At 25.6% G+C, this 15,872-nt stretch overlaps 3 protein-coding genes across 4 annotated transcripts; 1 reads left to right on the plus strand and 2 right to left on the minus strand.

The window, feature by feature from the left end:
• Positions 1–763: 763 nt before the first annotated feature.
• On the minus strand, positions 764–1,994 carry LOC106790744 (immediate early response 3-interacting protein 1). Its single transcript, XM_014755851.1, has 3 exons — positions 1,773–1,994; positions 1,449–1,550; positions 764–1,360 (listed from the first exon to the last, which is right to left on the minus strand). Exons 1-3 carry the CDS (start codon positions 1,861–1,863, stop codon positions 1,305–1,307), a joined length of 249 nt encoding a protein of 82 aa, XP_014611337.1. The 5' UTR covers positions 1,864–1,994; the 3' UTR covers positions 764–1,304.
• Positions 1,995–3,394: 1,400 nt separating this feature from the next.
• On the minus strand, positions 3,395–9,039 carry LOC106790769 (REST corepressor 3). 2 transcript variants are annotated; one of them, XM_014755911.1, is made up of 10 exons: positions 8,778–9,039; positions 8,239–8,307; positions 8,017–8,091; positions 7,731–7,945; positions 7,426–7,608; positions 6,243–6,353; positions 5,519–5,607; positions 5,057–5,231; positions 4,586–4,900; positions 3,395–4,498 (listed from the first exon to the last, which is right to left on the minus strand). In XM_014755911.1, the coding sequence occupies exons 1-10, from the start codon at positions 8,878–8,880 to the stop codon at positions 4,415–4,417; spliced, it is 1,419 nt and encodes a 472-aa protein (XP_014611397.1). In that variant the 5' UTR covers positions 8,881–9,039; the 3' UTR covers positions 3,395–4,414. The 2 variants fall into 2 exon arrangements, with proteins under 2 accessions (XP_014611397.1, XP_014611398.1); XM_014755912.1 differs by lacking the exon at positions 6,243–6,353.
• Positions 9,040–10,048: 1,009 nt separating this feature from the next.
• On the plus strand, positions 10,049–15,759 carry LOC106790755 (diphthine--ammonia ligase). The gene is made up of 13 exons (XM_014755885.1): positions 10,049–10,123; positions 10,837–11,037; positions 11,188–11,372; positions 11,451–11,524; positions 11,638–11,818; positions 12,023–12,114; positions 12,468–12,558; positions 12,636–12,810; positions 12,900–13,067; positions 13,175–13,476; positions 13,557–13,884; positions 13,951–14,052; positions 14,162–15,759. Exons 2-13 carry the CDS (start codon positions 10,923–10,925, stop codon positions 14,464–14,466), a joined length of 2,118 nt encoding a protein of 705 aa, XP_014611371.1. The 5' UTR covers positions 10,049–10,123; positions 10,837–10,922; the 3' UTR covers positions 14,467–15,759.
• The last annotated feature ends 113 nt before the right edge of the window (positions 15,760–15,872 follow it).

Below are 15,872 nucleotides of genomic sequence, written 5' to 3' on the forward strand. Positions count from 1 at the left end.
CTCCATTGCAATTATACATTTATTTGGATTAATTAACAATTAATTAAGGTAAACCGAATACTCTCGTATACTCTACTAATATTTAGGATTGTTTAAAACTAAAATACATTTGTTTTAACATTTCTACCCTCTGATGATTTTCAATCGAAAATTTAATTATCTAATAAAATATCAGATCAAAATTTGTTTAATATTCGAAGTATATTAATAAATGTGTAATATTTAAACAAATGTATCTTTGTATTGTTCTTATATACTTTAATGAAAATTAATTAAATTATTTCTATAGATTATTTTAGTATTTGTTTAATTCACTTTTTATAAATAATACTTTTAAGTATGTTAAACTCATTAAATATGTAATAATGTATTTATTTCTAGATTGTCTTCGTCTTAAATATATCATATCAATAGTTTTCCTAACGGTGTACGATTTTTAAGGGATTTCTAATAATAAAAATCAATCTTGTAGTTGAATCGGTGAATTCTTTAACTGTTGCAATCAAATTGATTATCTTAATTACAATTTTTCTATAAGTCTCATCGGTATATTTTGTTTATTTTATATATATTTTAATTTAATTCTATAAAAATATAAAAGATATTTAAAAATGACATTTTTCTAACTATATTAATAATATTATATGACTTAATCAAAAGTAACGTGATTATTGATTTAAATATAATAGCTATAGCGATATATCTTATAAAAATTTAATAAATATCATTTATAGGAATAGTTTGAAAGATAAAATGTGAGCGATTTACGAAATATTGATATGTTTTACTTTACATATATACAATAATCGACATACTTAAAAAAGTGAAAGGAGGTCTCACGTATCCGGCTATCGTCCAGTCTCAAAGATTCTCCCACGGTATACTAAGAAATATCTGACTGATCTAATTTATCTTGTAGATTGAGGTATATCTCTTATAGAGAATACAGAAGTACAATTTAATTATATGAAGTGTGAATGGACATTTGTTGTTTATTTGAAAGTAGAATATGTTGTAAAATCTTGGAACATATTTAGCTTGATTTAGTATAATATACTGACAAAATTTTGAAAATCAAAATCATAGCATGATATAATCTGATCTTTCATTATAGTAGATATTTACTTTCTTTTTGTCTTAGCTCTAAATTATTTTAATATATTACAATGTTTCTGTCCATTATGATTGTTTGACTATTAATGTAAAAAAAAATATATTTAAATATATTATACCGACAATTATGCTAATTAATTTTTAATTTGACAAAAATAACGTTGAAGTAAATATGTATATGATTTCTTTCCTCAACCCAGAACCATTTTCACAATTATTGTTAAAATATTTAGAGCTATTAATGGAACTAAAAAATAAATAAATAAATGTACATATATATTATTAGTTATTAAAATAACTATCAAGAGTATTCTGTATAAAATAATAAAGTGTACCTTTTGCGACTGTTCTTACAGATTTAATAAGATTTAATATCTGCGATTTAGTTGTAGGTGGTTCACCAAATCCTTGTATATTTTGCCATGAAGCCCATCCAACTATAATAAAAATATCGATATAACATATGTATAATAATGAAAAAGGTTAGAATACATATAATCTATTAATCTTATATATTTACTTGTACATAATTAATAATTATTATTTTATTATTCTTACTCTATATAAGATATACACTTAAAATTAAGCTATGTTGCTATTATAATGTCATAGCAAAACTAATCTAACCTATAAAATAGAATATGACAAAGTTTACTCACTTTTAACAAGAAATCTTTCTTCGTTTAATACACAAATAGCATTTAAACATAATAAGGTAGCTTCGTAGAGTGACCACAGAGTAAAAGCCATTTTTATTGATTAGTAGGAATGATAGTTTTTTACAAATATTTAGCTGCTATACTTTACACAGTTAAAACGTGTAATACAATGCAATATATGCACATGCACACATATGTATCTTGATCATAGGAGCTTTATGATTTTTTTCGTTAATTTAAAAAATCAATAAACAATCCAATTTGTATATTGTTTATTATTAACTACTTAAACTATTAATTATAATGTAAAAATTAATCAATCAAATATTTAGTTTTATCATCAATTAATTTTAAAATGATGAAAAAAAAAAATATAATTATTAAAAAACAAAGACATTACAAATTGGAATTGGAATAATTGATAGATTCATACACCAACATAAAATATAATTAAACTAGTAATTAATATAGGGATAATGAAAGTATTTTTTGTTTTGAGCTAATATACAAAGCGAATTTTTTTAGTCGAGTAAAATACATAGTTCATATTTAATAAGTTGAATAAATATATATCTGTACAACACACCTACAGATATATAACATGTATACATTTATAAGTTTACAATATCATAAATTTATATGTATATACACAATATATACTACATTACCCACATAAGATGTTATTTAAAAAATATTTGATAATGGTTAATACATAAAATACATCTATTTTTTTTTTCTAAATTTAATTTGTCATATTAATATACATATAATGTATACATGATTGTAAAGAATTGCACATTCATGCATAATCTAATAAATTTACTTATGAAGAACATTTCTATATTATTACAATATATCTACATAAATATTTCTACCAAATTCTTATCAAGGCATATCATATTTTTGCTGTTAAATTCTGTGATACACACTATAAAAAAAAAAAAGAAAAAAGGGAGAAATGCATAGCACACAGATGCTTACTCAAAAACATAGCAAACTATTATACACTTAATAACACAAAATCTTATTGTAGAAATCAGAGTACATGCAAATATACTACTATTTTTTAGAATGTATTACACTTTTAAGTTACAGAATTATTTCTTATAATAAATAAGTAATTATAAATGAATGGAATTTGTTTTAAATATATACCTTATAAATCCTTTTTATATATGAGGTTATACATGATTACAAAGTGTTATTTTCAAAATATGTTTGCACGTAATAAAGCTGTGTATACAAATAAGATTTGTATTAATTAAATTGTCTACAATTATAGCGTCAAAATATATTCAAATTGCTAATATACTGTAATAGATAAAGATGATAGTCTTTATACATAGCATTTAGAGATTACAATCATTATTCAATACTTTATTCAAATAAAAGCATATATTCACTGTACACTTGAAACGCCTCTTTTATTGATATGTCCAATTATATTCCTTGATGAGGCTTGTAATTAATAACATTCAATACCACTAATGAAGCATATTTAATTAATTATTTAAGAATGATTCTTTTTGCAAAAATGTATCTTGTACATATGCATATTCTTTATGTATTATCATCAAAAAGTGTATTAATATTAAAAATATTGATACTTGTTGGATAGGTTGTTAAATAATATAATTACAGATATCATTACAAATAAGTAAATATGATTACAATACATAAAATTATCACTAAATTATATCTACAATTAATTCTGTTAACAAAATGAAAAATATAAATCATGAGAAATTCAAAGTTTCATTATATTTAATCAATGTATTGCAGTATTATAAAAAATTAATAATAAATCTGTTATTGTATAACGCAAAGCGTATACTTTTTACCAGATCTTTTAGATTGTCTTATAAACAGTACATAATAGATGAATTTTTATAATCATTTTAGATAATTAAAAACCGACTATTCTATTTTTTTATTACTATGTCATGATAGGTCAATGTCTTTTGAAATGATTTCCTAATTACATCAACATAATCATCTCACAATAAATTATTACTTACATGACGTTACATTTAAAAACATGAAATATTGTCATTAATATTTTTGTTGTTAAATATTAATAATTTATATCATTCTTTTGTTTTATTCAATATAATAAAAATTTACTTATAATATAGGAAATTGTATGTTACATCATAAGACAACTTTCGTATCTATAGAAAAATCAAACACACATACAGAAATACATTTTATAATAATTATAATTTATATTATTTTTCTTATTGCATGACACATGTGCACCTATTAAAATTATTTTCATATTATATCAGCAGAGATCATAACTTTTTGTATTCATCATATTAATTTGAAACATAATTCAATTTATAATAATTATACCAATAAACATGTTTACAATTTGAAATGATGAATCTCTCTATTTAAGAAATGTATATATTTCATCTAAGTTTGCAAAGTCGTAATATTTAAAATACTTTTGATTTAGTAACTGACCCGCAAATTTATTTCTAATATTTGTATTCTTATACGCACCTACAATTATTAACAAAAAGTACGTGTAAAATTAAAAAATTAATCCAAACAAGTATCCTTTTTACGTATTAACGTCGACTTTCAGTAACCCTGAAATTAACTTTGTCACATTTGGTGTTTAATAGAATCATTCGTTATTTTGTAGTTTGTCCTAAACCACTTGACGCTTTTGCTTTTTGTGATGACTCTGCCACTTCATTTGGTTGGTCAACATCCATCTGAAACAACAAATATATAAATTTAAGTTATCGATTAATCACGTATATAAATCAGCTAATAACTAATATACAAAAAATATATATTACCTTTTCTTCTTTGTCATCATCAATTAATATCGGCCCGTTCTCAGCTTCATATTCTTTTAGAACGGCATCTAAATTGTACCTTCGTCGATAATTTACAAAGAATGATCGCAAATGAGCTTCTGTTTTAGTACCAATTACATCAGCAATTGCAGAAAAATCTTTGCCATATTTTCTAACTCCTTGAACAGCTAACAGTAGTTCATCATTCGTCCATCGTGCATTTATACGACTGGATACTTCTGGTGGTCTTAAGTCGTCTACTCCATCAGTAGTCTTACGTTTTAAAGCACTTACTTGTTGCTTGTTTGACTGTATCTATAATATATATATATAGAAAGAAAAAGAAAGAAAGACAAATTTTAGAGCATTCAATTTAAGCAATCTGTCGACAACAAAAATACATGTAGAAAAAAAATGTATCCACACGATATGTATATATTGTAATTGCATTATCTCTATAAGGGGACATACTTGACGTTTTAAGCTAACAATCTCTGTGTCGATAGCTTGTAAACTGTTGTTAGCTTGATTTGGTTGACCAGCCAATGCTGCCAAGTCATCATGATTTACTACCAATCCACGAGGTGGTTTTCTTTTGTTTGTACGACCTGGCATAGAACTTAGAGGTCTTGCTACACCAGTACGCCTACATCATGAAGATAATATTGAAGAGAATATATTTTAATGTTGTATATATATATATATATATATATATGTAGAATATAATAATTATATTGCGATAAATTTGTTCTAGTAATGGTTCGTTTAAATCTGCACGCAGTATAAATAAATATGTTTATAATAAGTACGTATATAAATTTCTCTATACAAAAGTTATATATATTATAAAGTGTCATATGTGATTGGATCAAATATTGAAGATTTGCTTGCTATTATGCAGTGATATATTTATTTTTACTTGCATTCACTGACCTCCAGTGCAGATAGCAGCTATGACACGCGTGTCCCTTGGGAGTTGCACGTACGCTATTGCAAGCAACGCCACAGTTGCTACACGACCCCTACAACATATATAATGCCCTTTTAAAAAACAAATTTTTATAATCTCCTATAAACCCTTCCCCTCTATCTATTCTTGAGTACATACATTAGCTTGTGACTGTGTGTGTGAGAGTTAAATAAAAAAATGAATGTATATAAATGAAGTTATTATAGTTTCACACAGTTAGTTAGGGACAATTTCTCTCTAATATTTAAAAAAATATATTCTTCTAAACTTTAATAAGCTAAATTTTGTTGTTAACAGTCACAAATCATTGTGTGTAATGGTACACTCATAATTCATAATTTATATTTTTTGTGTCCATGGAATGGAGGCACAAAACATAAATACTGTGACAAATATATCTTCTGAGATAATTTTAATCAAATGAATAATTTATGCACAAAATACATGTCTATAGATATTGCTGAACTTTTGAAATTTCTATATTTACATCCTCAGTAAGGTTTCAGCCTATCGATTCTAAAGGGATAGATGCATTGTATACAACATTCTGATATTTAATTTTGATCATGTCTCAATAAATTCTTTGTGTGCAATACGATATAATATATACTACAATATGAGACATAACATAGCAAAGATAATAAGCTGCTTATGCTATGAAAGCAGGGTAAGGTTTAGGCTGAGTACCTGAACCTGAGGGGCGTTTTCCGAGTCGGATGGGGCCTTAGCGTCAGTGCTTTGGCTTCCTGGCACAGCTTGGTTCTTTCCACGACGTATTCCGCGGTGGATCGTCCATTTCTGGAACGTTCCACATTTACGTTCATAAACGACTGAACGTTATTTTAAACCATAACTTAACGTTTACACGTCAAATAATGGATAAGCTTTTCTTTAATACATATAAGTGTAGTTATACTATTGTATAATGTGTGACACTTTATTGAAAATAAATATATAGTTAAATTTCTTAAATATTTATATTCTCTTTAGTTATAATTGTCCTATATGATCATATCTAATTCACCTCAATAACATATTAAAATATTTATTTTTATGATCCTTCCAGGACACAAATTAATTATTCTTCTTTTTTTTTGTTTTGTCCATATGGACCAAGTAACGTGTGGATACATTTTTAGAGTATCTATTTTTAGCATTGCACATTTCAGCTAACAACAAACAGAAAGTGTGCTACTTGAATTACCTGCATCACGTAATATATTAAAAACTACAAGAACTAAAAATTCTTTAAATTGCATCTCTATAGAAGTGTGCTGCATGCATAATAGTGCAAATATATCACTAATTATTAACACCTTATCTACAGAGAACATTAAATTGAATATTGTTTTTTTTATCACAGATGACTACATTTGGCATCAGATTGATCATTATTTTTTTTGTTATAGGTGAATGTTTTTCCCTTCTTTTTCTAACAGTAAAAAACTAATGTTTTGATTCTACTGATAAGGTGTTAAGTTGATATTTTTGAATGCGTAAGCTTACTTGCAATAATAGCTTGCATTTTATAATATGTAGTATAAGCTTCTAACAATTTCTAAAGAAAATATAATCAACAATTAATGTTACCATTAAATATATTGTTTTATTAAAACAGCAAATATCTTCTGCCTCATATATTCTCATTAATATAATTAGTGTAAATCATATATATATATATATATATATATCGCATTCAAAAAATCAGTTATGTGTCTATGTGAATTAGCAAAATTTCAATTGCTGCGTCACATAAAAATTACAATTATTTTTCAGTTGAAAATTAATACAGTTTATCTATTATACAAAACTCTAAATTTTTTTCTGTATAATTCATGCATTCATTCATTAGAAAAAAGATATATCTTACTTTTTCTTCAGATTCGCTGTCTGTATTTGAGCCTAACTCACTTCCATTCTCACTGCCATTTTCTCCTTCTTTTCCACCACTTGTCAATTTTCTTGCTTGCCTATCCATCAATGACGTCCTAGTTCTTGTCTTCTTCCAACTATAGTAATATTTTACAAGACTGGCGATTGATTTATCAGGTAACTGAAAATTATTGAATACATCTTAATTTTATATAAAACAAGTAAGAGAATTGTGTGTGTATTTCTTCAATGTTAAACAAATCATTTTAACATTTAACTATGAAATTACATCGTACAACTTACCATTTGTCGAATACGATGAAAACTTTTCCCATGAAACTGAAACGCTTGTTCAAATAACACCTTATCTTCTATCGTCCATTCATCAGGAAATGGAGTAAAATTTGCCAAATCTAGTACCGCACGTTCCAAATTATGTTTATGCCAAAATAACATTCCTAAAGCCTGCTCGCCGTTATATCCATACTTCTCTTTTGCTAATATTATGTATTCATCCACTTAAAACAAAACAAGATAAATTTATATCGAATAAAAATTATACTTTTTTCAAACGAACAATAATACTTACATTTTTGGTCTGGTATATCAGTAGTAGGAGACCAAACTAACAATGCTCTGTCAGGGCATTGATCCAATCTGCGCTCTAAAATAGATTTTTAATATAAAATCCTTTTTTATTTAATCAAGAAATATTGCACCTAACATTCAATTATCATTAATTGTAATTATTATTATTTCATTTAAATGTTGTCATTAAATTGTATAATCAATTTTTTAATCAAAAACTTACCACTAAGTGGAATAAGTTCTGGTACTATAACTTGGAAATCTCGACCAACACGTATCTTTTCAGCTGGAACTTGAAAATATTTTTTCAATCTTAATTTTTGATAATATATAGTATATATGAATATAAATTATATACAGTATTAAGAAAAATTGCTTAATGATATATGTATATAAGAATAAGCAAACAAATACTAATATAATTTTAAACTAATTGTAAGTCATAATGTCAACACATTTACAATGTATTACACTTTAAATTCTTGTACCAGAAGTATATTAAAATATCTTTAAAAATTTTGTTCAGTTTGAATTATTTATTTATTCTTTTGACACAAAACTATTTAGAGTGAATTAAATAAAGCGCGCTGTTTAAAGATCTTGTACGACTTTCGGATTTTATAATAAATGAGCAGACATAATTCTCGCTGTATATATATATAGATATAGCATTTTAAAATTATATATTTTAAAAATATCACATTTATAAACATTTAAAATCAATGATTTCGGTGTATACTTTGTAATATGTAAAATGAATACCTCCGTCTTCTTCACTTGAAGATTCCGTCTGTCCATTTGGGCTGGGACCTCTTGATCTTCGACCATTTCTAACATTTTCTGAGTTACGTTCAGCTAAAACCATTTTTACTTTAAAAATGTTCAACGTTATAGCAAATAATTTAACTATAATTGATCTATTAAAACTCAATTCCGTTTAAAGTTGGACTGCAAATCACAGCTTGCAGATACACGGTATTCGCCAAAATTTGTTATATGCTCCGTGCTACCGTAGCGAAAGTAAAATGGCCGTTATTATCAAACGATTTGATTGGTTCACGATTTATCCAATAATGATGACAATCATTCGATAAACAAATTTTAAAATTTATAGAATATTATTATTCCAATTTTAACGCATATTAATGTATTTTTTTTTCAAAATGATGTAATGCAATTATAAAAACTATATAATTCAAATAAGTTTTTTATTTATATAAATGCGAGATCTTGGTAAAGTATCACATCCGAACATATCACTCATATAAACATATAATATTGGTAACTATTTTATTTATTTAGTGAAAATATATAACATATTGAAAAGTAATTTTTTTAAAAATATGTTTTTAACATTACACATATATTCTATATATTGTAAATTTATATATGTTAATAATTTTAACATTTATTAAAATATTGTTTATATTTTTATATATTTTCATTTGTATATAATTTGTTTACAATTTCATTTTAATCATATATATATAAGCTGATGTATATGTATGTATAAATATATATGTACAGATATTCATATATATATACGATTTTAGTAATTTAATTTTATTTTATATAGTTCCAATATAATATAAATCTTGTTATATTCTTTCTATATTTATTATCAAAATATTCAAAATATATATATGTATATATGTATATATATTTATAGATATTGAAAATAATATTTAATCAATCTAAATAAAATTTGTTTAATAAAAATAATTAAAGGTAGGACGCATAAAAATAGATAGAAGTTAAACTAAAAGGGGTATTACTTCGATTCTTATATCTATCTAGTATATTGGTGATGTCACTAGCTACGGTTGCACGAAGTACACTTGTGAATCTTTCAACAGTGATATATTTTCCATTAAGTTAATAATACAAGTTTTATTAAAAACAGTACATTATATATTTAAATTTAATCTATATGTTATTAAATTTTAATATGTTACACGCAATAAAGATATATACTCATTTTTATTATAAAATTTCATATAACCTCAATTATCGTTATTTAAGCCCCATCGCTTAGTGGCGCCACTATCCAGTCATTGCAGTCTCGAATAGACTTTGCCGTGCAAGGGTCTTTCGTCGTCAATTTTAACGTAAATATTACATTTATTCAGTATTATGTATTTATTTTAGCGTAAATAAAATCCTAAATAATGTATTAACTCTTGTGATCGTTTATCATACGACGACATTCTATAATAATTATTACGTACTTGAGATCGGCATTAACCAAAAATGTATCAAAAAATACTGTTTTTAATGTTTATCAAAGATTTACTGTGATATGTTATCAGAATTATAAGCTATTTGCTTTTCACGTGCCATCATAATATCCCCTATTACGAAACACTTTATGAATTTTTCTATATTCCATTTTAACAAAAAGGAAAGTGACATATTTTCTTCTGTAACAGTTGTTGCATATATTATTAACGTTAAATTCAATATTATTTGCATATTTCTTATCGTTATTGTGTCATTTTTATTTGGATTATCAAAATTATTTTATTAACGTGGATTAGTTTCTCATTTATTGCTAATGGATTATAATTTGTTCTGATAAGTTGATAATAATGTGAGTATAAGTATATATTTGAATTGTACATCTTAGTCTACTTATGTTCTTATAATTTCATTTAGAATTAAAAAATACAGATTCTATTGTAACTTAAAAATATTGGTACAGTAAAGAAATATAATATACTTATAATAAATAAAAAATACCAAACTTGTGTGTTTAAAAAATGTAAATGAAATTTTGTAACTTTCAGTTCTTTAATCAACGTATCCAATTTTTTTATTACAGATGATCGAGTAAAATACATTGATATTTAATTTGATAAACAATTTTAATAATCTTTCAAAGACTTATATATATCCTATATATAAAATATGAAGGTAGTAGCATTATTAAGTGGCGGTAAAGACTCTTGTTTTAATATGATGCAATGTATTGCTGCTGGTCATGATGTCGTAGCTATAGCAAATTTATATCCTGTTGGAAAAGGTAATTATAAAAAATATAAAAAATAAAAGATATCAATGAAGATGGAAACCTAAAGTAACATAAAGTATTATTATGTCTATGATAATTATTTTTAAAATTCTAATTAATATGTTTCATTTTATTAATAAAAATATGCAATTTTATTTTCAGATGAATTAGATTCTTTTATGTTTCAAACAGTTGGACATCAAGGTGTTGATTATATTGCTAAAGCTATGGGTTTACCAATATATCGTGAACCAACATTTGGTAGATCAAAAATGCAAGAAAAACTTTATTATCCTACTGAAGATGATGAAGTCGAAGATCTCTTTCGACTTTTGAGTAAAGTAAAAGTTAGTAGGTCTTTCACAATATGTTTATTCGCAAGTATATTAATTATATCTCTGTATGTATATATATTGTTCTTGCAGAAACAAGAAAATATAGAAGGAGTGTCTAGTGGAGCTGTTCTTAGTGATTATCAGCGTCTCCGCGTGGAAAATGTGTAATTATTGAAGATCAATTTGATTAAGTTTTTAATAACTTTAATTATAGTTTATAAATAATATATCGTCATATAAAAAAAAATGATAATAATAATATAAAATAAATAATTAGGTGTAGCCGTCTAGGACTTGTTTCTTTATCATATTTATGGCGAAGAGATCAAGAGGATTTGTTAAAAGAGATGATAGAAAATTCAATAAATGCCGTTATAATAAAAGTGGCAGCTTTAGGTCTAGAGCCAAGACATTTGGGTAAATCTATATTGGAATTGCAATCTCACTTTGCCAAAATAGTGAGTATAGTAATCAAGTAATTAATTAATGCTAACAATTTGTAATTAATTTATTCATTAATTTTAAATGAATTGAATGAATGCTGGATTGTGTCCAACATCTGACATATACTATTTATTATATAATATTGTATATATGTAATATAAAGTAGGTAATCTTTAAATATATATAAATTAAAAATTAATTTATATTTTTAATTGCAGAAAGAAAAGTACGGTGTCAATGTATGTGGGGAAGGTGGAGAATACGAAACTTTTACTTTAGACTGTCCATTATTTAGTAAAAGTATCATAATGTAAGTATTATATAAATACATACATATCTCTATGCCGTAATATTATAATCTCAATTATCTTTATTATACTTATTTCAAAGATATAAAAATTAGCATATATTCTTTTTAATGGTACAAATTATTGGTACAAAAAATTAATAATCTTCAATATTGTATACAAACGTAAAGTATTTTAAATACTTTTAATCTGTAGTAATTATAATTGTAAGACAAAATATCTTCCAATAATTGCATTAAAAAAAAAAACAAAGGTAATGGAGATCATAAAATTAGATATATTTTTATGTACATAGTTTCTAATCATATATAGATTTTAACAATCTACTATATAAATTAAAATTTCTTCGTGGTAGAGATAAATATGAAAGTGTAGTACATTCAAATGATGATATAGCACCTGTCGGATACATTAATTTTAAAAAAATACATCTACGAGATAAGAATGTAAGTAGAATTTTGTCAATATTTGTATATTAGGATTGTAATGATTTGGTGATTTTAACAAACAAGAAAATTTGTAGAATGGTTTAGAAACATTATCACTAAGAGAGCGGCTTAAAACTGTATCGGTTAAAACTCCATATGATTATATTTCTGAAGTTGTTGGACCAGAATTACAAGATGGATGTAATTTATCTGAAGACGAAACTGACGAACAAGCATGTGACGATCGTAATATGAAGGCTTCTAATTCTGGTAATATATTCACGATGGATAACTGATTCCATAATTTAAGTATTATATTTAATATGATAAGAATATGTATATATATACACACATTGTAGGTCATTTTAATCCCCCAAGTCCAGTACAAGTTTTATATGAAGAAGAGGATTATCCAGATGTACCAGTTATTAACAAAAATCAAACAGGTTGGTTTTGGTTTGGTGGTATAGCAGGAAAACACTCAGATGTAAAATCTGCAACGAAAGAAGCACTGGAAAAATTAAGCAGTAGGTAAAATTTACGATTTTTTGAATATTTTCTTTTGCTATATATGTTTAGTCTTAAATAATATTTTTATAATTTCTAATATATTAAATATGCTAAATGTATTTAGGTTTAGTCAAAAAAGAAAATCTTCAAATATCTGATATTGTTGCTGTAACATTATATATAAAGGATATGTCAAATTATGCTTCTATAAATGAAGTATATACATCATGGTTGAACAAAACAAATCCACCAGTTCGTATATGCGTAGAATGTCCATTAAATATACACGTTGTACTTGATGCTATAGCTTATAAAGAGATACAAGACTGTGGTGATAAGAAGGTTCATAAGCGACACACGATGCATGTTCAAAGTATTAGTCATTGGGCTCCTGCCAATATCGGCCCTTATTCTCAAGCTGTTCGCGTAAGTAAATCTTTTAATAAAAATATAAATTTGTCTATTAAATTAAAATAATAATTTTTCACAAAAATAATGGCCATCAGGTGGGTGATATCATATCCGTTGCTGGACAAATACCTTTGGTACCTGGTAATATGACTCTTCTCGATTTGAACATAAAACGTCAATGTCGCTTGACATTAAGGCACATAGATCGCATTGTTAAAGCTATGGATACAAATACACAGCTTAGAGATATTGTACAGGGAATTTGTTTTTTAACTCATCCAAGTTATATACCAGATGCACGTAAAGAATGGGAAAAACGAACTAATAATGCAATTGTAGATTATATTGTTGTTCCACATCTTCCACGAGATGCTCAAGTTGAATGGTGTGTGTGGGCACATAGAGATAATAATAGATTTGAGTGTAAGTAAGAAAAATATTTGTAACGAGAAAATAAATATTTCGATTATATTTTTATTTAAATTACAGATGAAGAGACAGGAAAATGTGTCGGCAATTTTAAAGTTGCAATAAGGCGAAGATGGAATTATGAAAATAATGTTTCTGCAATTGTGTGCTACTTATCAACAGGTACTGTGTAAAATTATAATCATCTAAGAGCTATTTACAGACCAAAGTGATTAACTCCACTTTTAGAATTTAAAAACAATTAAATAACAAAATTTTAATTTTTGGAAAGGTTCATCCAATTCTATAGGCAATTTAGCAGCAGAGACAAATTTGCCTTCTCCGGAATTGACTGCAGCTGAATTAACAGAAGCATTCGAATATCTTTTATGTAAATTAACAAAAGGGACTCAAACTATTAATCCCACGTGTAACTTGCGGATTTTCTACAAAGTTGGCTCCTCACCCGGTCCAAATTTTGTTCATAATGTTTTGTCACAATTTTCAACGCGAAATTTGGTAACCACTATTATACCAGCAACTCATCTTCATAACTTTAGCACTTTCTTATCTATATGTGGTATTAGGCATGAGTAAATCTTCTCGTCACTCTATATTGTCAATTATTCGTGAAAATTAAGATACATGTTTAGAATAAATGCTACCAAAGACCTGAATCTGGAATTTTTACAGGAATTTCTTTAAATCATTTAAGTTTTCATTTATCAAGAAAATAAATTTATTGAATCAAACTGAAACAAAAATAAATGGGGTCATTGGCAATTGTATAGGTTTTCGCTAATATCTTATACATATATTATTGATTCTTTACCGGGGAAAAAAATATGTTCGTTTTATAAAAAATTTCTTTACCTCAATCGTTTTATCAATTAATATTTCGCGACAATTAATATTATCTCATATTTTGGCTAGTCAACGGGATAAAGTGCAATTTTAAACTGAATATGTCCCGTTAGTATAAGTGTTCTATATAATGCAATGCATATTACGTAAATTCGTAAGTTTGTTCATGTGCCATGTCTCGATTTTTGTTGAAGGTATTTTTTTATTTTCGCTATATGCGGAGTGTTACATGTGTGAATTTTGCAAACAAAAATTATTGAAATGCGCATATTCATTTTGCAGTAAACTCGAAATTAAACAATTAAAAGAACAATATATATTAGAAATATTTAAGAAAGCTATTTCGCTTATCTTATTAATTTAAGTAAATATCTAGTTATGTTTCTAATTGAAATAGAAATGCACGAAGCAGCATGTAATTACAAATATCATGTCAGAAATGTACTCTTATTCTGAATATGCTGCCTGAACTGCTTCCAGCATATTATCAACAAGTGTTTATACTATAAAGATGGAACTTTTATCTTATAAATATTATGTAAAATATATTACTCATGAAAAGTATTGAACAGAGAAAGATTTGCAATGTATGATTAAATAATTATTGTGTTTCAAAGGCATAATATTGTACAGAGATACAAAACATTGAAGTAAAAATCACTTACAATTGTATGTATTGTTAATGCAACGATATATCAAAATGTATATTTTATGACTCTAACACTCCTCGAACGGTTTTTACCATCATCTTTGGTTTGTACATATTGCAAAATAGTATAAGATATCCTTGTAATCTATTGTAATATACAATTAGTTTCAATTGAAAACAGTTATTGATTATGCGTGAATATAAAGCATATAAATTTTTTCATAGAAAAAAGAACTTGGCAAATTATTTACGGCATGGATACTATATTATAAATATGTAAAAAGAATGTTTACATGCATTCAATACCTGCAACAGAATACTGACTCAAGGTTACTGCAAAAGGAAAATAAAGAAAGTGATATATATTTTTAAAGAAATGTGGTCTTTTTCTACTATTATATATTCTTTTATTTTTCTATCTATAGATATTTAGCAGATCAATCTACTTCCAGTGAGTTTATAGTATAAAATATAATATAAAGGTGGGATG

The sequence above is a fragment of the Polistes canadensis genome, unplaced genomic scaffold, assembly GCF_001313835.1.
Source record: "Polistes canadensis isolate GaletaPanama2010 unplaced genomic scaffold, ASM131383v1 scaffold_258, whole genome shotgun sequence".
Taxonomy (NCBI): Eukaryota; Metazoa; Arthropoda; class Insecta; order Hymenoptera; family Vespidae; genus Polistes; species Polistes canadensis.

Excerpts from the sequence above, each read along its gene's own strand:
- LOC106790755 (XM_014755885.1), top strand. The coding sequence starts at position 10,923 with ATGAAGGTAGTAGCATTATTAAGTGGCGGTAAAGACTCTTGTTTTAAT. Across the intron at positions 11,038-11,187 it reads TTTATATCCTGTTGGAAAAG|ATGAATTAGATTCTTTTATG; the intron begins GTAATTATAAAA and ends TTTTATTTTCAG. Across the intron at positions 11,819-12,022 it reads AATCTCACTTTGCCAAAATA|AAAGAAAAGTACGGTGTCAA; the intron begins GTGAGTATAGTA and ends TTTTAATTGCAG.
- LOC106790769 (XM_014755911.1), bottom strand. The coding sequence starts at position 8,880 with ATGGTTTTAGCTGAACGTAACTCAGAAAATGTTAGAAATGGTCGAAGA. Across the intron at positions 8,092-8,238 it reads AGAACTTATTCCACTTAGTG|AGCGCAGATTGGATCAATGC; the intron begins GTAAGTTTTTGA and ends AATCTATTTTAG. Across the intron at positions 4,499-4,585 it reads ATGATGACAAAGAAGAAAAG|ATGGATGTTGACCAACCAAA; the intron begins GTAATATATATT and ends TTGTTGTTTCAG.
- LOC106790744 (XM_014755851.1), bottom strand. The coding sequence starts at position 1,863 with ATGGCTTTTACTCTGTGGTCACTCTACGAAGCTACCTTATTATGTTTA. Across the intron at positions 1,551-1,772 it reads AGAAAGATTTCTTGTTAAAA|TTGGATGGGCTTCATGGCAA; the intron begins GTGAGTAAACTT and ends TTTTTATTATAG. Across the intron at positions 1,361-1,448 it reads TGTAAGAACAGTCGCAAAAG|TTCCATTAATAGCTCTAAAT; the intron begins GTACACTTTATT and ends TTTATTTTTTAG.